Raw genomic sequence first — 24,279 nt, forward strand, 5'->3', positions numbered from 1 at the left:
ATGTGTTCAGAGGGGATAATTCCTGAAATACTTAGTAATTACCAAAAGTAATGAGATTCCTGATACCCCAAAAGACTGGGATATCCCGGAAGAGACTTAGCTAAAATTGCCAAGCATAAATGTTTTCAGCCATCTGCAGATGTGGGGAGTCACAAAACTAAAAGAAGTGTTCTAAAACTAAAGAAAATTATCTCCACATTCACACATCTGAATTTTGTTGGGTTCCTTCTGACTCTGCTGTGGATTATTCTGATGAGCTCAGACTAAGAAACAAGTTTCCAGAGGCAGGAACCTAAAAGCAGTCTCTCCACCTGGCCCAGGGCACGCAGCCTCCCAAAGCCATTGTCACAGTTTTGTCACCAGGTGGCGAAAGTGTCCTTTCTAGATTCTCAATCCATCAAACCTGTGTCCAGCTCACACTCTTAGCAAGATGCACACAGAAGACAAGTCACCAAGTCCCCTTCTATGCAAAAAACGACATCTTATTAGCTTCTGAGAATCTGGAATAATTGTATTAATTCAGAGATGGAGGAAAGGGCAGAAGTGATGCCTTTTGACTCCACTTTGATAGAGTGAAAATACCCACAGGATGGACACCTGAACACTGGTCTGGCCACAGAACCCAGCCACCAGTATAAACATCTTCATTACCGAGTGCTCAGAATCCACATGCATCCTGGGCCATGAGGGGCCCTGATCTCTCTACTACCTGCAAGATTCCCAGAAGTGACACATATGCGACTACCTTCTTCTCCACAATCACCTGGAATCGAATCTCTTCCCAGTTCCACTTCAGTTTTCCTTCCCTGAAATTGACTTATCAAATCATTCCAAGGCATTATCACATGCTTCCTTCAAACTTGACCAGAAGCAGGACACAGCTGATCCATGTACTCTCCTGCCCCACAATCTCAAAGGCTGGCCAGTGCCCCTGCTGTCTCATGTCCCTTTGCTCACCAGGGCCAGCACAAAAAAAGGCTCCACATTCCCTGACATGCCCACTGCTCCCACAGGAAGGGAGTGAGTCTAAAATTGAATGAGGCTGATCCACAGGCCACCTTTAACATCCAACATAAGTAGCAAGAGAAAACCAGTGACAGAGAGCCTTCTCTGCCCTTCAGAGAAGATTTTTGTCGCTGTTGTTGCTGCTGCTGCTATTCTCTTTGCCTTTCCACGCTCTGTCAGAGAATGGATTGCACACAAAGGGACTTAATTCAGAACTGTCTCAGAAGCTGTCAGCTTCTGAGCATCAGGAAAAAAAAAAAAAAAAAAAACAACTCCACGGACCGCATGGTAGAGTCACAGCACACCAGCCTGCCAAAGAGAGGTGACACAGCTTTCTTCTCACGCACCAACCAACAGCGTGGCCTTCTTTATGCTTTAGCTTGAGGCAAGACCCTTGTCTACTAACATCTTCCAATTCCTCTTCTAAATAATTCTCTCAGATTAACAGGAATTGTGCAGGAACTTGCTAGGTCAATCGTGAGAGGGGATATGTTGGCAGTATTTACACAGAATTTGTATTTGCTGGCAAAGAGCTGAGAAGCTTAGAGAATCAGGAGGAAGAACCCTTCTTCTCTGCTAGTGGTGCAGACCTGAGGAACATCCTGGAATCTGTAGGCATGACTGACATATAGTTACATGGATGCACCAATAAACATCCTGCTGCAGTGGAGGCAGGTGAATGTGCCTTGTTGGGTGTATGGCCTCCTGCTCTAAGTCCTGCAAACCAGTGCAGAGAATGGAGGGACCAAGGACCACAGGGCAGTGGGCTACCAGATTCAGTGCATCCATCTGGTACTGTACCTAGGGTAGGGAGGGGTCTTGCCTCCCGTCTGGGGGCCTAGGTGATGCCAAGACACTTGTGGAATTCCTTTAGTGTATAATTTGCTCATTCTCATTCCTAAATCAAGCCCTTAAGAGAAGGGAGGTGATGTCACCTGGATATGACAAACTACTTTGGACTACTGGAATAAATGAAGTTCTTCTGCTAACTTTTGCTGAAAGGTGAACCACTTTTTTCTTTTTTAAAAAAAGGAAGATCCAAACACTTTTGTTTGAGAATGAGAATAAAGTATTAAAGCTAAGTAACCCTTGGGAGAATGAATCAGGGGATACTTTTCACTTACCACACAAATGCCTAAAATCAAATATCTTCAGAAGAGTAGGCTTTTAAAAGACAACTGTGGCATGGGGACTGGTTCTCTCTTGAAGACTGCAAATCCATTTTTTTTCAGGGATCAGTCAAGTAAGTAAATGAAGTACAAACTGCATGCAGTAATAAGGAGTGGTGAGGACTGTGGCAAATGAGGAAAAAGTAATGCATTGAAACTAGTATGTGTTTATCAACACACACACACACACACACACACACATGCATCAGAAGGAAAGAGCTATGTTGCCCCTTTTAGCATTCCTCACTCTAGATGGCAGCAACAACAGACACCTTAAGCAGGGAGCAATGACAATGATCAAAGGGGTATGACATTCTACTCACAGCTGGCATGGCCCCAGCAACAGGGATCAGACTCCCAGCCATAAAGTGGCCTGTGTGGGCATGGCCTGATGTCAGAGTCTGGCTGCCTTGTTAAAGCTCATTCAGGGTACATCAGCTGCCAGTCACTCAGGAAGAGCTGGAGCTCAGCCCAGCCAGCAGCAGACACACCGCTGGCTCACACCCCTGGCCCTATCCCTCTGCCTGGACTAAGTGCTCTCAAATTAGAGCAGGGCACCACAGCAGTTTTTCTAGGTAATCAAGTCCTTTTTCTGTGGGGTTTTAAGCTCTGGTAAAGAGGAGCCTGGAGGGCTCATTCAACCAGAAAGGAATCCATCTTTGCACTCAGACACACTGGTGTGATGGTCCCTGAGACCTGACCATTAAATTGTATCCTTCATCCCTCGCTGTTACCCAGAAGCAAGATGAGCTTATTTTCTTGGCTTCCTGGAGGGTACTGAGAGCCCAGAAATGAACTCTGCCAACAGCAGGAGGTTACCCAGAACTGAGAGGCAGACTCCAGAGCACAGTTTATCCCTCAGGCCACCTCTCCTGCTCCTCATACCCAGGGGAAGGAGCAGCCTTGTCAGAATCCTTTTTCTTATCCTTTTTCTGACACTTCTGCATGTGTAACAAAGTTGCACCACCAGCAAGTGGCTGCATTGGGTCTCAGGGCAGGCTTGCCCCAAATGAGAAGGGGATGTGAGCTTCCTTCTGGCCACTTGCTGACCAAAGCCAACAGGACAAAATGCCACAGTCACAGTGGATTCCCTGACTGGGTTACTGTGCCCCTAGACATTACCAAGAGGAGAGGTCAGATCGTAATACTCCAAAAATAGTTAACAAATAAGAGTGGTAACTTGCTTCAAACATTTTTTATCATATTTATTCATTTCAAGTCTCCTAAAAAATACTGAGATATCTTTGTAAAAGGCAAACAATTCCAAAACAAAATAAAAAATAAACTGCTTTAAAGGTGGATGTAAGCAAGACAAAGATACAATACAGAAGGACCAGTCTGTTTTAGATGGTTGAAAGGACTATTTCTTAGCAGCCCTGTGCCCCAAACGTACAGAGAGACAACTAGAAAGGAAGATCATTTTGAAGTATTCTGACATTTAGGACAGAAAGGGCAGGAAAATTTGCTCATGGTTCAATGGAGCTTGGTGGTTGTCTGGAGTAGGCATCCCTGGGAAGCAGGAGGGGTCCTTGAAAGTGTCCACTTCTATCTTGATTTGCCCTAAAGCTGAGCTAGCCCCTAGTACCTTTTTTTCATTGGTTGTTCATTTCAAAGCTCATGATATATCATCTTTCATACATTTGACTCAAGTGGGTTATGAACTCCCATTTTTACCCCAAATACAAATTGCAGAATCACATCGGTTACACACTCACATTTTTACATAATGGCATATTAGTGACTTTTGTATTCTGCTACCTTTCCTATCCCCTACTATCCCCCCTCCCCTCCCCTCCCCTCCCATCTTCCCTCTCTACCTCATCTGCTGTTGTTCAATTCTCTCCCTTGTTTCCCCCTCTTTCCCCTCACAACCTCTTATGTGTAATTTTTTGTAACATTGAGGATCTCCTACCATTTCCATATGATTTCCCTTCTCTCTCCCTTTCTCTCCCCCCACTCAACTCTGTATAATGTTAATCTTTTCCTCATGCTCTTCCTCCCTGTTCTGTTCTTAGTTGCTCTCTTTATATCAAAGAAGACATTTGGCATTTGTTTTTTAGGGATTGGCTAGCTTCGCTTAGCATAATCTGCTCTAATGCCATCCATTTCCCTGCAAATTCCATGATTTTGTCATTTTTTAGTGCTGTGTAATACTCCATTGTGTATAAATGCCACATTTTTTTTATCCATTCATCTATTGAAGGGCATCTAGGTTGGTTCCACAGTCTAGCTATTGTGAATTGTGCCGCTATGATCATTGATGTAGCAGTATCCCTATACGGGCTCCAAATTCCTTAATAGGACGCCCATAGCCCAAGGGTTAATAACAAGAATAAACAAATGGGACCTACTTAAACTAAAAAGTTTTTTCTCTGCAAGAGAAACAATAAGAGAGGTAAATAGAGAGCCTACATCCCGGGAACAAATTTTTACCCCTCACACTTCTGATAGAGCCCTAATATCCAGAATATACAAAGAACTCAAAAAATTAAACAATAAGATAACAAATAACCCAATCAACAAATGGGCCAAGGACCTGAACAGACACTTCTCAGAGTAGGACATACAATCAATCAGCAAGTACATGAAAAAATGCTCACCATCTCTAGCAGTCAGAGAAATGCAAATCAAAACCACCCTAAGATACCATCTCACTCCAGTAAGATTGGCAGCCATTATGAAGTCAAACAACAATAAGTGCTGTCGAGGATGTGGGGAAAAGGGTACACTTGTACATTGCTGGTGGGACTGCAAATTGGTGCAGCCAATTTGAAAAGCAGTATGGAGATTCCTGGGAAAGCTGGGAATGGATCCAGCATTTGACCCAGCTATCGCCCTTCTCGGACTATGCCCCTAGTACCTTTTATTTTCCAAGAGCATTTGAAAGCTTTATCTACTGGCCTGTGCTATTTAAAGTTCCCAAGTCAAACTAAAGTTTAAGACAAACCGACCCCTCCCAGGTAAAGACAGACCCTGGAGACTTACATCACTCAGTCTGTACTGGGGTTCTTCACCCCATACCCAGGTGTGGGTTGTCCAGGACTCTTTGGTATACTGTGGAACTCCAACAGCACATCTGGCCACTACCCAGGAGATGTCAGTAGCATCCTCCATCCTCACGTCCATATGATAATCAAAATAACTCCAGGAAGTGTTAAAGTCCCCTGGGAGAAGGCAGGCATCCTTATTCTCGGGTAAGAGCCACTAGTCTATGGTTTAGTAAACAAAAGGTTTTATTCTCTCCTTAACTGTGACTTTGCTTCTTCTGTGATCATTTTCCTTCCTCCTGATTTTTTTTTTTTTTTTTTGAGATAAAGTGTCTCACTATGTTGCCCAGGCATTGGTCTCAAACTCCTGGGCTCCAGCGATTCTCCTGCCTCAGCTTCCTGAGTAACTAGAACTACAGGTATGTATCACGGTGGCTTATTATTTCTTAAAATTACTTTTGTTTGGATTCCTTGGTGCATATATAAATCAGATTAACATTTGCTTCTCTTTAGTCTTCAAAGATGTTATCTTAGTGTGTTGTGACTGTAGCCCTTAACCAGATAAAAGAATTCTAGCGTAATGTCTTTTCTCTGATAGCTTTGAGCATCTTTTTTCATCTTTGGTGTTCTGCAGTATCACTACAACATGGTTAGGTATGATACATTTTTTTTTAAATGTCTTTAGATTCATTGTTTTTTCTGAATCAGACAATTGGTCTTTCAACTAGAAAGTCTTGGACACTTACTTCTTGATTTCTCCCATGCACTCTGCTATCTCCATTAGAATTCTAATCAGGTGTATGCTAGATTTCTCATTCTCTCCTCCATGTATGGAAACATGTCACTATTATGTTCCACCATATGCCTGCCTTTCATATTGGCTACTTTCCTTGGAGCTATCTGCTGGTTCACTAAATTATCTCTTCATCAGTATCTAACAGACTACTGTTAAGTACTCCTCTCACTAATTCCCATTAATTGATTCCCATGCTTTTATTACCCATTTATTCAAGTTGTATTTGATTTTTCTTCAAAGCTGACTAGTATTCCATATGCATTTCCATTCTTTATCGATGAATTTTATTCCAACATATATTTCTTTATTTATATTAAATATACTTATTTTATATTCCAATATCTGAGTCTGATATGACATATTTTATCTTGGCTGACTCTTACTTTTTGAGGCCCTTTCTTTTTGAGTATAATTTTAGTTTTGAGGTCACATTCCCTGGAATGCAATTTGTAAGAATGTTTTTGCAGCCTGGTTGGAGGGTGTGTTCCACCTCTAAATGTTTGCTTAGGTCAGATACCTGTAGACTCCTCCCCCACCCCTCAAAAAAAATTCCACATGGATTTTGTAGGTCATACAGAGAAGCATGATTTGGCTTCCATGCCCATAACAGATTTGTATGCTTGAGACTAAAACTACCCAAAGAAAACATTTTCTTCCCCTTTGCACAATGATGAGGCCTATTGAGAGGTGTTTGCCTACACTTTTCTTTTGCAGAACAGGCTCTTCAAGAGAAACTGGATATATTAGATAGATATTTATCTGAATCTTTCATCATAGGGCCCTGGACTCATCATATGCCTCAGTCTTGCCCCATGAGCACAGACCTCAGGGACCAACAGACGCCTCCAGACAACCACCACAGCAAGGACTCCTTTGTTCTGTGGATTACAATATCCCCTTCTAGGAATTAATTTATTTAACTTCCTTCCTATTTCAGCTGTGCTTTTCAAAACACACTGCTGTAGTTGGGATTGCAAATGTCTTTCAAAGGCCCATGTGGTCAGGGTTTGGTTCCCAGTGTGGTGATACTGGGAAGTGATATAACTTTGAAGAGGTGGGGCCTAGTGAGAAGTCCTTAGGTCATGGGGGTGCTCCTATAAGGGGGATTGTGGGACCCAGGCTCCTTCCTTTCTTTTTTTTTCTATGGCTCATGACATGAGTGGTTTTACCCAGCCATGTGCTCCCATCATGATGTACTACCCCATAGTAGACCCAAAACAGTGGGGCCAATATATCACGGGCTAGAGCTTTTAAAACTGTGAGCCAAAACAACTCTTTTTCTTTAGTAAGTTGATTATCTCAGATATTTTGTTATAGTATGGAAGGATGATGAATGTAGATATTCAGGAGTTCACGGATTTGTCAAAGGTAGGATTTTCAGGCCATCTTCCATATTCCCAGGAAAGGAATGCTCTCTATGTGTTTAAAGCAATATCATTTCTGCCACAAGTGGAAATGCACAGAGCCACAGGACATTTTAATTTTCAATTCTTATGCTTTCCCAGTGGCTAGTGCTTCTGAGAAAACCCACAGGGCCATCGGCAAATGACTGACATCATCCTTTTCCACAGATTCGAAATGCAGTCTATGTCCTGGCCGCACCCCAGTGCCTGACAGAAATAGAATGAGAAGTGAGATCCAGCTGGCAGGATCTCAGCCTTGGAGCAGATGAGCAGCAAGGAGGATTTCCAGCTACGTGGTCAGAAAAGTGCCATGAAGATGGTTACAGGGCATGCAGGCCTGGGCGAAAAGCCACATCCTTTATTCAAACTCACAATTGTTATATTTGAGAAAAACTCTTTTCTTTTCCCTAGAACATCTGCTCCAGGACTCCTCTGTCATTCAAAACTGAGCCATCAACCAGAAGAGTCTATTATTAATAATAACAATAATAACAGTAATAAACAAGGCAGTGGCTCCCAGCTGCATACCCACTCACAGCCTCCCCACGAGGCCCTCAGAACACGTCACACACCAGTGTTCCTGACTGTCTCCTGGAGACACCCATTTGTGTCTCCTGAATCTAGCCCAGTGCCTGGCTCATGGTTCAAATTATTATGAATAAATAAGTGCAAGAATGTTTATTCTGTTGGAATTTACCAGATTTGGAGAGGAAATGCTCTGTGGGGGAAACCTAGCTCCAAATGTCAGCACTGAGCTGGGCATGATGATGCATGCCTCTAATCCCAGTGACTTGGAAGACTGAGGCAGGAGAATCACAAATTCTAAGCCAGCTTCAGCAACTTAGAGAGGCCCTAAGCAACTTAGTGAGACCCTGTCTCAAAATAAAAAAAATATTATAAAGGGCTGTGGATGTGTCTCAGTGGTTAAGTGCCCCTAGGTTCAACCCTTAGTACCAAAAAAAATAATAAAAAAAATAAGCCAGTGCTGAAGAAGAAGGTATCTATAGATATTTCTCCTAGAGCCCCAGACTGCTAGGGTACAGTCATCACTTCTCACAGATACACATTCTCCTAAATGTTCACATCAGATCTCGGAGTGGGCTGCTCTTAAGTATATCTCATTTGCTTCTTATGATGTAAGAGACATGCAGGTTTTACCTATGTTATATCACCAGAAAACAATGAGAACAGTGAAGCTCTAAAATTTTTCCCAGAGGCACAGAATGATGGAGAGTGATGTTTTATACTGATGTCTCTAGACTCTAAATGCCCTGTGCTTGAAGTCCCCAAAGCTCACTCTCTGAAATCTGTGAAGGGGACAGGACTTGATAACACTGAACCTGGAGATCCCAAACCTCCTTTGCCTACCAGCTAGCTGTCTGATTTGAATAAGACATTATTTCCTATTTTCTAGGGTGAAACTTCAAAGAAACAGATTCAAGGGGGAGTCACATGACCACTAAGTGGAGAGCTCCATAGCAAATGCCCTCTCCAGTGCTCAGCTCTGGTACACGGCTGCCATCAGGGAGTAATACCATTTTCACAAGAAATAGACAATCTGCATATTTATACGAACCTCTCATCTGGTAAATAATGGGCACTTGGAATACCTTCTCAGGCCAGATGTGACTCTTGGGTCACAGGTTGGCCCGAGATAGGTCTGGTCACCTCTGAGGTCCTATTCACCTCTTCAGATCTCACTGAGGTCCTATCTACCTCTTCATATCTCACATTCTTGTACACTGCTCACTGTAATCCTTCCTCATTGTCCTTGAGGAACACCTAAGACCAAATTTGTTTGTTATCATTACAACTCAATATTTCATACTTTGAAGTAGATAGACATTTATTTTATTCTAGATAGCCTGAGTCAGATATGATATAAATCCACATAAATAAAGCTTATCCAAGATCCACTGAATATCTCTTGGATAGAAACATGGGCTGGATGTTCCAAGTCTGTGGAAGTATTCTTTTTTCCAGGTACCTGATACTAAATACTATTCTTTTTGCCACACACAAACTGCTGCTTCATCAGCATATGATCATGAAGACACTGTGGAACAGCTGGAAGAGTAGGATTGTCAGAGTTCAACAGAGTAGGACTCAAATCTTGGCTCTACCATTTATTAGCTGTGCGACCAGGATCAAGTTACTCGACTCTTTTTAACCTTAGTTTTCTTTCCTTCAAAATAAAGAAAATACCACCAGCTCATCAATCTGTCCTACAAATTGACAAAGGAAAATAAGCTAATGCATAATAAATTTTAGATACATACTGGCTTCCTCTGACCATTAGAAAAGGCTAGACTGTATTTATACACCAAACATTGCATAGGGCATGTAAGTAAGAGTTTTTAAGATTATGTTGCCCCCACCTGAGTTAGAAACACATTGAAAAGTCCAAAGAAGCCAAGCCAAATGGATTCCTTCTTTTTAAAAAATTGTGATTGTTTAAATGGCTTTAGGTAGAAAGTCAGCATTTGCAAAATCTTAACCAGAACAAAATCAGAGGTGGCAACAGCACATATATTAGACTGTCTCACAGAAAAGGGCACAAACTAAATACAAACTGAGTCATTTTACTTTGTAAAGGTAGATAATAATAACATTATTTTTGGTTCAGCAATATCAGCCACAAGAATATAAAGACTGAAAAGTATGATTAATCATGTCTTTCTCTTTACTGGCACAATCTCAAAGTTTTAATAGAGATCTATTTAGATGAAGGGTTTGGTTCCAAATTTCATGTGAGAATAATTTTTTCATTGATAAAAGTCCAGAAATGAGATTTTGCAATGGGATTAATGGCAAGTCAGACACTGAAGCCATGGGAGAGCAGTTGGCTCTCTATGGTCCCAGATCAATTTGTCCACCAGAACCCCTTTCAACATTTCTCAAGCTTTGAAAGGTAGTCTAGCAAGCCGCACTTATTAATAATTCATTCTCTCTTTTTTTTTTTTCAAAGTCTTATACAATTCTCAATCAAGAGCTTCTGATCAGCTCTGATGACCATTGCTGACACCCTGAACTGATACCACCCCAACTAAACACAAAGGAACATAATGATTTAGTTATCCTGTAAGGCCTTATTTCAGAAAGCACAAATTTCATTAGATTCTATAAAACACTGAAACAAGGCTGTAGACTCCTGTTCAAACTTCACAATCCAACAGGAGACCATAATTCTCATAACGGGAACAACTTATTCTCTTGATCACAATAGAAGTACTTTTATTAATGAATTTCAAATTTGATTTGCTTGTGGAATGAATAGTGATCATTAAGGGCAGATGTAAAACTGCTCAATAACCCCCTCCCTCCTTCACCTTTTAGTTATCTATGATAAAAGGATCTATTCACATAAGTAATATAAGAATTCCAAAAGGAGCACTAAGAATAGAATAGACACAGAAACTGAATATGCATCGGAGGCCATTCAGGTATTTATATTCATCAGTGAGTTCATTACCACTCACTCTCTGCATTCTTTGTAAATACTTTCTTCCTTTTATTCATATTTACTAGTGCATCCTTCTCCAATCAATGCTCCTTGGGTCTGTTTCTACAAGGTCAACTCTGGTCATAGACACCCTACGTTATGGGCAGAATTGTGTCCCCCTCAAATTCATATTTTGCAATTCTATCCCCTAAATACCCCAGAATCTGAATGCACTTGGGGATATGACAAGTTATTTAAAGAGGTGATTAAGAGATCATTAGAGTTGGCTTCAATCCATTAGTTTTGGTGACTTTAAAAGAAGAAGAAGAAGCTTGGGTTTGGGCCACAGCTCAATGGTAGAGTACTTCCTGCCTAGCATGCACAAGAACCTGAGTCCCAGTGCTAGCCAAAAAATAAAAAATAAAAAAAAAAAAATAAAAAAAAATTGGACACAGACATATCTCCAGGGGGAAAAACAGATAGAGACACTGAAACCACCTGGAAACCAAGGAAATAGGACTCAGGAAGAATCAAACCTGTACACACCTTGATCCTAGACGTCTAGCCCTCAGGACTATGAGGCAATAAGTTTCTGTTGCTTAAGGCACCCAGATTTTAGTACTTTGTTATTTAAGCCCTAGAAAGTCAATATATCCTAGGAAGCACAGATATGAATTATTTATAAAACATATATAAACCAATGAACAGGCTTCCTCAAAGTTGGATGTCTGGTGGCACAGGTTGAAGAATAAGATATTCGGTACCACTTAAGAATTAGTAGAGAAAAAAACTCTGCTACTATCTATATTTTTCTTTGGACTCACAAATTAAGTTACAACCATTCCCTAATGAATGGGGATGCTACACTCATTATTACTAGCAACTTAATGGCATTTTGTTGTATCAGTGATGTTTTCTACCCACGTGGCTGAGATTAAACAGACTGTAAAGGAAGAGGAGTTTTGATGAGTAAAAGAATCCAGAAAGAAGAGGGAAGACAGGTTTGGAATCTGTACAATACTTGGCACAGAAAGTGGCAAGAAAGCTTATGTGCCCAAAGACTCAGAAATCCAGGAAGCTACGGAGAAGCCACTTTTGTTGGGGCCAAATGCCCTGCACATCATAGGCAACAGCAGCTCAGGAGTTTTATCTGCTCCTCACTTCAGTCACAGTCAAGGTGGGTCCAGACTCCATCAGCAGTGATTTCCTCTCAGGAAGTAGAGAATAGACTATTGCAGGGCTGTTCATCTCTCAGAGAAAGAGAGCCAGGTGCCATCTCTCTCTCACTTCCTTCTGTGCCAAGGTAAACACTGTTCCAAGTATGACCTTATTGTGCCACAATCTCCATTTGAATTACATTTTCTTCAGAGTAGCTCAAAGCACTTCTGATAGAAAATGCTTCCTTTTTCATTTTCCATATACTTTGTGCTGTGCAAACTGCAGACCTACAATTTATCTCTCTCTAAAGCCCACAATACGCAGAGCAGGCATGTTACCAATTGCTTTGGTCTGGCCTCAGCATCACAACAAATCTCCTTTACTGCACCCCATGAACCCCATGGACTTACAGCTGGCCCTACCTCCTTCTGCGTTCGTCTTTTCCACACCTGTCATCAAAATGCTGGGTTTTCCTTTCAACATTGTAGGAAACAAAAACAGAGACACTACGTGGTATGTGCAAAGCCACACTACGTAAGAGAAATACCTAGAAATTTACCTGATACTAACAGAAATGAGAAAACATGACACCATACAAAAATATCTTTCTGTAGTGTACGTAAGAGAAAGCAGAAAGCATATAATTAAAAATTCATAATAACTTTTCAACATTCAAGCATGTGTGGATCCTAGGATGAAAGTTAAGAATAAAATGTCATTTGAAGATGAAAGATGCACTTAATACTCTAAAAACAGCATTATTGGTTTTATAAGATTGTAATCTTTCCAGTCCCTCTTTGGTCAATATCATCTTCCATCCCCAGAGTTTGAAAAACACATTCTATGTATTGACTACCAGTTTTTGCAAACAGAAATCAAAGAAGAGATTCTTTTCCCCCAGAGGCAAAGACAGCTTTAGGGCTGTTCTTGGCCATGAGTTTAAAAAAAAACAACAAAAAACAAGTTTCAATTTTTCCTTCTACCCGGGATGAATGGCCACTCTGAGAAGTATTTGGGCTCTTTAGATGAAAGTGGTAGTAATTCTTCAGCTTATTTTATGGAAACTTTATAAGAAAAAACTGTGGAACACTAAATATTGCAAACAACAAATGTTATTAATTTAAGAACAGTTGCCTATCTTTGACCTTATAAAAGTTTGATTATCTTAATGAAAGTCAACTACTTATAAGAGAACTGTTTTATTGAGCCAGTACCTATGATACTTTCCCACAGCAAAATTGAAGGTGCCTCTTTAGGCTCCTTAGCACCCATGGATGCTTTTGCCTGTATATTTTGTGTAGTGACCAAAACATCTGAAGAAGTATACACCAGACTTCCCAACCAACAGGAGGGATTTGGAGAGAAGAGTTCCTGACTCAGAAATGTATCACTTAGGGATGGTTCATAGGAAATTCTCACCAGAGTTGTCTTTCTCTAAAGAGCTGAAGCCAAAGACTGTAAGTAATTAAATATTTTATGTCTGAAACTATACTCATGAGCCTTACTGATAGCTTGACCCTCACACTACAGAGGTGAGAAAAGAAATCCAGAGGGGACATGTGCTCTGTTTTAGTAATATAGTTGCCTAGTGTTCAAGCCAGAATGAAACCCATGTTTCCTGACTCTAAATCCCAGGACTCATTCCATATTTGTACATTATCTATGGTGTTGTCATTTCTGCCTTTACATGTCTATACAACTCGATAGCACATTGCTACAACTCAGTAATGTGCCCTGGAATCAGCAGCTCTCACAGATTCCTCAAGAGTTCCTCCCTACCTGCCTTCCAAACTCCTCTTTAGGGGCTGTAGGTTCCAGTATGCCCTCTGCAGGCGAGAAAAAAAAAATCTGTTGCTTGTTAAGTCAAGGGGCCCAGACCAGGGCCAGTCATGGGTTGAATCTACCTTGAGGAGTTTGGAAATGCTGAACATCTGCTGAGTTCTCTCAGAGTCCCCTAGCGGAGGAGGGTTTACCCAGGGCCAGCACATGCATGCTGGGCAGCACCTCCAAGCAAATCCACACCTCAATAGGGCTGGGCTTTTGGTTCAAGGTGGTGAGTAAGGGTTAAAAGCGTGAGCTATGGAGTAGCATTGCAGAGTTCTAACTGATGGATCTGCTTTCTAATAGTTTCATTGCCTTCAAGTTATTTAAATATTCTGTGTCTCAGTTTCCTCTTTATAAAATGGAGATAACAGGCAATAATCTACCTTCTAGCATGGTATATGAAATTTAAATAAACTAATGAATATGAAAAACATAGCCTGGGGCCCAATACAGAAACATTGGGGCCATGACTAGTACTGTGAATATTACTGCTACTCTTCTGAAATGAAACCATTTTTAACTATAAACTGGACTTTGTGATTTTGCCATCCAGTATGATTTGGAGCCTAATTAGCCAATGTTTTCTTTTTCTTTTAATTTTTAGAACATTTGCATGATACCGTAAACAAATAATTTAGGGAAATGGCGTGTGTGTGTATGTGTGTGTGTGTGTGTTAATCAGCTGTTAGTTTAAGAATATATCCCAAGTGTCATAGTAAATTACCCTGTTTGAAAACAGGTTGAGCATTTCACCTATAGTACTTCTTAGAAGCCATACATTCACGTTGAAAGTACAGTTGGTACTTTGGAGCTGTTCCCTTCATTACCTTGGGCTTCGTTCTAATGAAACCCTTTTATAGTGAATATCTAGGCACTCAATATGGATTGGCCAAATATCCTCTTGGAAGTGTTACCTCTACACTGTAAAAGAGAGGTCTTGTTAAAGGGTCATGAGAACCAAAAACTGCCTCTTAATAGTAGGGAACCATAGAACAAAAACTGCTTCACCCCTTCCAGGAAAGTGCAAAGTCGCCTGTCCTCTTACCACGAACTCTTCCAAAGTCTGATAGGTCTTGCCCCGGAACTGGCAGTAGTTCTTCCTCTCCTTGCACTGCGGGCAGCACTGGCTCCTGTGGAGGTGGATGCAGCGCGGGTGCAGCCTTGGGCACTTGGGCTGTGCGCACAGCGGCCCCTCCTCAGTGCACAGGCACGGGCAGGCAGAGGGACCCGGCGCGAACTTCTCCCCAATAGCGTACACGAAGCCACTCTCGTCCACGCAGCCCTTCCCTCGGTAGTCTGGGTACGCGTACTCCTCAAGCAGCTCTGGTGTAGGCGCGAGTTCCTGGCTGATCGCGTCCTGGGCGGCTGCGGCCGGGATCTCCTCTTGGGGGGTGTCCCCGCGAGGTCGGACCTGCAAGTCCCCGGCCTTGGCGCCCCCGCCTTGGACACCCCAGGCCTGCTTCTGCTTGCTCCACGCTTCGCGGCTGGAGAACCCACAGTTGCTCTTGCTCTTCCAGTCCCGGGCACTGCTGCCCTCGTCTCTCGCTGCGCGCCGGAGCTCGCTCACTCGCCCCGGTCCCTCCTGAGACGCGTACTCGCGCTTCTCCTGGCCCGGCTGCTCTGGTGCCTGGGCCAGCTTCTCCAGAGGGATGCTCGGACTGCAAAGAGCCACCATCAGGCAGCAGGTGACCAGAAGGGAACTGGAGAGCGCGCCAACTGCCATCGCAGTGGAGCTGGGCATCCTCTACCACGTCCCGGCGGGCGGGCGGGGAGTGCGGACACAGGGAGAGTCGCATTCACAGCCCGGGAGCGCGCCGCCGCCAGCCGGGAGCCGCCGTCCCTGCGGAGAGAACAGCAGCACAACTGAGCCCCACGGCCCGCGCGTGCCCCGGCCGCCGCGGCCCCCACCCGGCCCGGTGCTGCCCGGGCTCCAGCATAGCTCTAGATTAAAGAGCTGGACGCCGGAGACAGAGGCAGCATGCTTAGAGTCAGTGCAGAGCTGGGATTCTTAGACATCGCAAATTGTGGAGGAATACACTGGAAGCGAAGTCCAAGAAATACACCTGCCGGCAGGGTCTTCTGTAGTGGTGAAGAGTGTTGGAGATTGTCACCGGCGGCTTGAGGAGCTAGGGAATGCAGCGAGCCGGCCCGTGCCCGCCTTGCAAAGCTCATACAGAAACCATATAATTCAGGCACACTGGTTGTTCCTCCCTAGGTCCTGGCCGTATTTCTTCAAGGTTATTAAATGGAAAATTCTGCAGTGGAGCTGGACACTGAATGGGCAGGAAGATTAAAGGCAAACCTTTTCTTACTTGCCCTAAGGGCTTCTACTGGGGAAAGGGGGGAGGAGCAGATTAACAAGGCTTCTCCTTAGACCCCGTGACTCATTCGTAACTTCTTAAATGCCTCCCGTCTGGGGAGCACAGGCTTTCTATCTTTTCTAACCCCTGCTGCCCCGAAGGATACCCCTCACCCTTCCGGGATAGCGGAATCGGGGATTCCCAAGGCATCTGTTCCTTTGCCAGCCCCCGGTGCCCAACCCGTCACCGGCGATTAGAGCGGTGATGCGAGGTTGGGTAGCCAGCCATAGCGCTCAGTCTTGGAAGTGCTTTTATCCGGGAGGGGTCCTGGTGATAGACTGCCCAGAAACACCGAGGTGGACGGTGGGGGAGGCATGGGCTCCAGCACGCAAAGTGAGGGTAAGAGTATATCACTTGGAGGGATGCCAACCAACTTTTCTGGGTCTCAAAGTTTCTACCACCCAAAGGAGCATAGAAAACCCCTATCACTGCTATGCAATTGCAACCCAACCTGGCTTCCCTAAACGCCCACCCACTCTAAATGCTCCAGTGCGCTTGTCCTCCTCCCCCTCAACCCTCTCCATTAGGGTTGTCATACCCGCTCTCTGCTCATTCCTAGTCCGGGTCCAGCCGACCTTAACCCGGGTCGAACCTCCCATATTTACAAACTTGGGCTGCGGGGAAGTGAGGGTTCACCCCAGCAGCAGGGCGTAGTCCCAGCGCGTGGGGCGGACACCCAACATACACCCTCATCCCTGAAGACCAGCGCCCAGTCTACATACATGAGCATGGGACGCCAGCCTGACGCCGGGCTCGCGGTGGGGGCAGCAGCGGCAGGCGCAGCCCTGGGGCACCAGTGCCCATCCTCCGGCCAGCAGGGGACCCGCGCGGGGCGGACCACGGAGAGCGCAGTCCCACCTGCGCGCTCCGCCTGGCGCGTGCACCCGGTTAGGTTGTCTGCTGGGGCTGGCGCATCCCCCTGCCAGCGGCGGGTTGTCCTGGTCCCAACTCGCGTCAGTGCCCGCGCCGCCCTCCTCCGCTCATCCCAGGCTCTAGTCCCCGCGTCTCCACGACAAAGAGCGTCTTGGGGACCGCCAGACTCCCGGCCTCGCTCTACTCCGCGGGCGGGTTCGGGAGTTCTCCAGACCTAGAGGCGGGGATGTCTGGGCAGCCGCCCCGCGTCGGAGAAAGAGGAGAAGCCCAGAGCGCATCCGGCGGGCGAGTGGTATGCAGGCTGGCGTGTAGCCTGCGCACCCGCCTCCAGCCTCCCGCCTCCTGTCGCAGCCATCTTCCGCCCAACTCGCGCCCAGCTCCTCTGCTGCCCCCGCTAGGCAGGCGTAGCCGCGACGGTCTGCGAGAGGACCTTCTTCCGCACGCTTTCTCCTTTTGCGCCGCTCCATTCACCTGTCAGGCTAGCGCCAGGCGGTCTGCTCACCTCCCTGGTGGGCAGCCAGCGCTGCGCAGGCTGCCTTTCTCCAGGCTTGTCACTCACTCTCCGATGGACCTTTCATCTTTCTTTTTCCTTTATTCTTTAATTTCTTCCTCTCTAACTGGCCCCCTTTGGCTTTCCACTTTGTGGACAGCTGGTTCTGCCACTGTTGAAAAACACAACCAAATTGTTCAGTTTGGGATGCGAAGACGGTATTGACTTAGATTGTTGGGAAGTTTTTATCCCTCTTTACATTCAGAAACCCAGAGGTATAGACGCATGAAAGTACGAAACTTCACAAAATCCAAACAATGTGCTTTCTGAATCTCTGCTTTGCTCTCTCTTCTACCACAAACAAACATTTTTGATTAATTTGTTAGAATGCTAAACTGTTAAATGGAGGACTGTGTGGACTAGGCTTGTGTTTACTCTTTGCTCTTGATCACAGAGTGTGCTTGGATTACGGAGAAAAGGTCAATGGTCCTGTTCAAATTAACCTATGAAATGGAATTTTTATAGACATGTTCATTTTCAGGGCTGTGGTTACTACGCACGGTATTTTGGAATCCTTGAAAATGCTCTGATGATAAACACTATCTTTCCTAAAAGCTCAGGCAGGACTTTTGCTGGGGGGTGGAATGTGATTTGGGGTTACTCTCACCCTTTATCATGATCAAATCAGGCTTAAATGAGGTGCTAGAAAGAACAGGAAGACTTGGAAATCCTGGGAGAGAAGTTGCAGGGGAAAAAACAACAATAACAACAACAACAACAAAAAAAAAAGTAAAGAAGACAAAACTAACTGTGGTCAAGTGGAAGGTTTACATGTCCAGGATGATTTGAGTGCTTCTACCTTTGCTTTTTCACTCTCTTTTCTTCTGCTCATCCCAGGATAAGAGATGGGCCAATTTTGCCTGTGGACTGTAATAGTGGGGCCACCACCTGTCCAATGCTTTTCAGTTCTTTCCAGTACTCTTCCACATGTGCTCTGATCCATCAGTTAGGCTTCTGTGTCTTTATGATATCTTTAATACGAATTCCACAGATTTCACAGTGCCTCCAATATGCAAATGGGGCTAAGAGGTGTGATTATATACATTGTGGGAAACAGGTCCAGAGGGGAGGATCTTGTGACACCATCAAACAATTTTATAGAATGCAGGAAGTTTTTCTTGTTTGACTTATTTATTAACTAATTCTGTTTCTGTCATTAAATATCCTCTTTGTTTTGTTTAACAAAAAGTCTATGTCTACAGTGGGGTGACCACAAATGGATGCAGCTAATAAGAACCTATGATAGTATGTATAAAGCATTCTAACTGAAAATTTGTTTGGGGTCTGAAAAAGGGAATAATGTCTCTTCGTTGGTTTTGCCTCAATCACATGTCTCTTTGAATGAGAAATTGTTCCTTCCAGTCACATTGGAGAGCCACAATATGAGCTATTCATAAACCTGATTTTTCTAACAGATATTCTCAGAGATGGTATGACAAGGCAGATGAGATTAGGGAGGAAGGCAATTACAGAAAGATTTTGTCCTTAGTGAATGAGAACAACGAACAACACCCATACAGCTTGATTAGCTGTGTAACTCAAACTATGGAGTTTGCTAGCATTGAAAGAATTTAAAATTTGTTTATTGACAAAACAATAAATTGTTGCAATCACTCTCCATCCCTTTCTCCATTACATTTTTCTTCCTTTCTTCCTTTCTCCCCTCTCTTCCATCCTCTTACTCTCTTTCTTCCTTCCTATTTGTTTCTCAGGCTACAGAAGTGAAAGGCAGAAGCAGAACGATCTGTGGTCAGGGAATATGATGATGTGAGTCTCATCCAAGTTCCACCAGGTTTTGGTTTTGCAACATTGGATATGCCACCCAGTGTTATAGGGTCTTTATTTTTTTAAAAGGAAAAAGAGAGAATCTCTGAATGGAGAGGAAACCTTACATGCCCTGGTAACATGGCACATTTCTGCCATAATGCCATTTTAAATCCAGTTTATTACTCCCATTTTTCTTTCTTTGTGCAAGAGTTAAATCAGTCAGCTGAAACACAACCATATTCCAAAGATAGTGTGAGTGTGTGCTGGGTCTCAGGTCCAGTCCTCAGCAAAGCAGAGCAGGTAGGTTTCAGGCAGGATTAGACTTCCACTTCAAAGATTGGTCACCTTTTCCATGCCCTTAGGCAGAATTGATCTTACCTTCCTCTTCTCTGATCTGTTACAACCTTTTTAATAGTCGACTTCTTCATTGCTCTGAGGTATCTGCACTCACTCTGAAATAGCATCTTACTAAAGAGCTGGGGCTATGCTTCATTTATTTCTCTATGCTTTGCACCTAGGATCTTCAGAGGACTAAATAAGAAAGGAATGAATAAAGAAGGAAGAAGGGAATGGAAGGAAGAAAGGGAGGAGGGGAAGGGGAGAGGAAGCTGTGGTTTGAACTCACGCAGGAGTTTAATCTCCAAAATCAGATGTTTAATTTATGAAGAGGGTAGAAACTTAACCTGATTCTGGTTGGCACTGTGGTGGTAATGGGGGCATGATTTGGATTAAAAAATGTCATTAGAATAGGATTGCATCCTGTGGCTTTATCAAAAGGGAAAGAGACCAGATAGATGTACATACATTCCTTGTCTCTCAACAAGTGACTCTCTGTGCTACCTTGGGACCCTGCCAGCAAGAACCCATTGCCATTGCCTAGACTGCACCTCCAGAACCATGAGCCAAAATAAATTTATTTTCTTTGTGAAGTAGCCAGCCTTAATAATTTTCATACAATAACTGGAAATGGACTAATACAGAGGGAGGAGGGTGGGAGGAAGAAAAAAGGTAAAAACTGGCAAAATTTGCTTATCATCTACACATTGTTGGGTATATTCATAACCATCTCATTCAGCACCTTGAATTTTGAGGGTCTTTCAAGACCTCTATTATTGTTTCCTTTTTTTTCAGTGAAGAACTATATCTCAAAGAGATTTGACTTAGATTATACAGCTCAAAGCCAGGTTGACCCTGAAGCATGATATTAGAGTTCCATAGTCATGTTCCAGCCCAGCCCAACTGCTATCTTGGAGAAAGTGCTCTTTGAATTGTTCATTGTGTTAATTAATATGCCCCCCGCTTTGTTTCCCTATTCTGCCCACACTATACAAGTTAACCTACCAGGCCTTTTACTCATCAGGCTGCAGAGAAGCAATACACAGGCTGTTGTCACCCTTGAGGTTGGTTGCTGAGATTTTCCCAGCTGCACATCCTCAGGCTAGTGGCCATCTCTTAACAGTTTCAGTGGATGAGAGGATGCCAATGAATTGGGGAACAAATTAAGAGATGCCTGGCAGAGAGAAGGTACTTTAATGGAAAATGAGACACTAAAGGAAAAGGAACCAAGTAGCAGGTTCACCTTGGAGGAAGATGCAAAACAAGGTGCTTTAGGATAGGATTCACATCAGAGCCTCTATGGACAATGAAATAGACAAGATACCAGAAAGCTTGGATCTGCTCAAAGGAGGTTGTGACAAAATCATCTGGCATTAAAAGTAGATAAGAGATGGTGTGAAATAAAATATGGCATGAAGTTAGGATTATTGGAAAATGGCCCCCACAAGTAGAAAAGGGCTCACGGGGATTGGAAAGCAGATACAGGGAAAGAGCAAGTACCTTCTGCATATTCTCAACAATGAAGATTTGCTTGGGGATACAGAGGTGAAATATCTTTAGGAGTGGCAGTGGACAGACATGGCACCCTGCCAGTGGGCCTGGATGTTGTGGATGGGGAAGCACCTTGTAGCTTCCAAGGGATAGGAAGCCCTCTGGGAACTCATGCTCCAAGTACAGTGACTGCAGCAAGGCCAGCACAAATGAAGAGGGTTCCTCACCTTATCCTTCGGACTGCCTAAGGTCCTGCTCAAAATAATAACAGGTGCTTACACCTGTTTGCACCTTTGACAAAGCCACAATCAATTTGAATTCTGGACTTGAGCCAGTGAAGGAAATGCTGTAAAACCTTCCTCTTTCCAGGTTACAGGGAATAAAAACCACTTCCACCTGAAATCAGGTCAGCGGGACTTCTGTGGTTCAGGCAAGAAGGTTGACCATTCCCTCCATTTAATGAGTAGAAGAAGCCACTGTTAGTGCTCAGATGGCTTTTTATGGATGTACACAGAGCCTGCTTGGCTGTTAAGGGAGCCACTAATTAAAGTTCTGCTCTGGAGCAAACTACCAGTTGACAAAGCAACAGCTCCATTACTGCTTACACTTTTGATACATGCCTGGGTTTGAGAGTTACTGTTCCCTGCGCCGACCCACCTCACACGCTGCCTGATTACAACGCACCTTGGGGACTCATCCCTTCTGCTATGATACCAAAAGTCAGCAGCATCTGTTCAAATAATCAAATGGATGACTCAGAGATATTCTTCTAAAATCAGTCGCAAAAGCTTGCTCCTTGGAAGAAGTTTCTAGGGATCCATTTTTAATATACCACGGAATCATTCACTGTATGTGCATCACAGACCACATCAATACTTATGGGTAAGAAAGTTTTGAAACAATTATTATGAAACAAGGGCTGATTGGAGTTTATTGGTCTAAGAATTGCAATGAGCAGATTGCTTAGAATTGTTGGGACTGCTGATGGCATGTCATGGTGATGTTTTTGAAAAGGATCCAGGTGGGTCAAGCAGAGTAAGGACCTTTAATTGAATCACTCAATATTTTGCTCTTTCCTTTGGATGGTTCCAAAGTTCCAAAGGTGGCAGTCTATTCAAAGTGCTGCGTGTCATGTAGATATGGAAGGACAGGATTTTCCTTGAGGTTGCTCAAGAACTTCTGTAATAAAATCTGGAGCACTTCTGACATGGGATATTCCTTCTCCTTCTCCTAGCTGATTCTCTGGCTTAAGGTCTTCCCAGGAGCCAGGCACAGACCTGGCTTGATACCACAAGATGTAGTGGTATGCAAGGGATGTCTTGCTGGGGATAAGAATGGAGGGTCTTTCAAGTGGACTGATAATGAATAGGTAACACATAGATGGTAGAGTTAGGCACATGTCTTCCAGGGATGACTTCTCTCTCTGTCCCAAGCTTATTGCTTTCCAGAACAATCTACAATATTCCAAGAAACTTTGAAATCGTTTGAAGCATATCAACACTTTCCCAGATGTTGCCAGTTACTGACTTGAGCAATGTTGGAACCAGAGGATGTATCGTATAACAGCCAAGGACTTTCCCTCACTGTGACAAAATATTTGGAATAATCAACTTAAAGGAGGAAAAAGTTATTTTGGCTGAAGTTTTGAAGGTTTCAGTCAATGATTTGTTTGCTCCATTGCTTTTGGGCCAATGGCAAGGCATTATGTCATGGTGGGTAGCAAGTGGTAAAGCAAAGCTGCTTACCTTCTTACCTTGTGGTTTTGGGGAGAAAGAGACAGAGAGAGAGAGAGAGAGAGAGAGAGAGAGAGAGAGAGAGAGAGAGAGAGAGAAATGTTCAGAGTCTCAATATCCTTTTTAAGGCATGACCCAATCATTTGACTTCCTTCCACCAGGCCCCACCTCCTAAAGGTTTTAACACCTCCCAATAGTGCCACAGATTGGTGACCAAGACTTTAACACATGGGCCTTCAAGGAACATTTCCAAACTATAGCCAGGACCTACTCTTCTGGAACTTTAGGAAATAAGGACAATGACAGGGTCATATCTGAGGTAAAAGCAGAAGATATGAGGTACTGAGGAAATGATCATTTGTTGGTGATTAAGCCAGGGAAACTGAAGACCAAGGGAGAGGGTGGGAAGTATCTAATGAGTTCAAGAACATTGCAATGATACACTTCTAGGCATCATGAAAAAGCTGTTTCTGCATAGGTTGCCTTTCATGCTATCCACTTCTGTTGGTTCTTCTCAGTTGGGGGTGATTTGGGCTGCCTGAAATAGAACAGGGTTGTACCATCAAATCACCCATGCATGCTTCAAAAGCCATTATTTTCAAATACAAACTCCTTTGTTCTTGTAAGCTAGTGCCATATATACAGTCATCCCTCAGTAACTGCAGAGAATTGGTTCCAAGAACCCCTGCAGACACTAAAATCCATGGATGCTTAAGTCCTTTATATAAAATGGAATACTGTCTGCATATAACCTATACACATCCTCCTGTGTACTTTAAATCATCTCTAGATTACTTATAATAAGTAGCACAATGTAAATGCCATGTAAATAATTGTTACACTGTTTTGTTTAGGGAATAACAAAAAGAAAAAAAGTGACAGCAGGATCATTATAGTTGCAAATGTTTTCTGAATATTTTTGATCCACAGTTGGTTGAATTTGAGGATGTGGAATCTGTCAATATAGAGGGCCCATTGTATTTGTTTAATTTATTTCACCTTCCATGCCCCAACCACCCTTTAAGTCATTGCTGCATTTTTAGCATCTAACACATGCCACATCTGTTAGCACATATAAGGGGCATGATAAATGTTTATCAGATGATTTAACAAAGAAACACAAAATAACTAACATAAGGTGATTTTTCATAGGTCTTCCCCATCACTTTCTCCCCTCCAGACTATGCTTAATCATACATAACTGTCCTGCAAATAAGTTGAGCTCTCACACATGGAGGCCCCCTGAACCAATTTAGTTGTTTGTTGGACAGTCCCAGGCACTTCTTATTTAATACATGACTTTAAAATATTCAACATCTCTAGCAATTAGGCAAATGCAAGACAAAACTACTCTTAAGATTTCATCTCACTCCAGTCAAAATGGC

The 24,279-nt window shown here is 43.4% G+C and overlaps 1 protein-coding gene across 1 annotated transcript in view; it reads right to left on the bottom strand.

The window, feature by feature from the left end:
* LOC114081242 (brorin) overlaps positions 1–15,525 on the bottom strand; it is a 155,861-nt gene extending 140,336 nt beyond the window's left edge. Inside the window, exon 1 of the mRNA XM_071619694.1 lies at positions 14,830–15,525. Coding sequence (XP_071475795.1) covers positions 14,830–15,525 — 696 coding nt within the window. The remainder of the gene's footprint in view (positions 1–14,829) is intronic.
* Between the last annotated feature and the right edge of the window lie 8,754 nt (positions 15,526–24,279).

The sequence above is a fragment of the Marmota flaviventris genome, chromosome 12 (genome assembly GCF_047511675.1).
Source record: "Marmota flaviventris isolate mMarFla1 chromosome 12, mMarFla1.hap1, whole genome shotgun sequence".
In the NCBI taxonomy this organism is placed as follows: domain Eukaryota; kingdom Metazoa; phylum Chordata; class Mammalia; order Rodentia; family Sciuridae; genus Marmota; species Marmota flaviventris.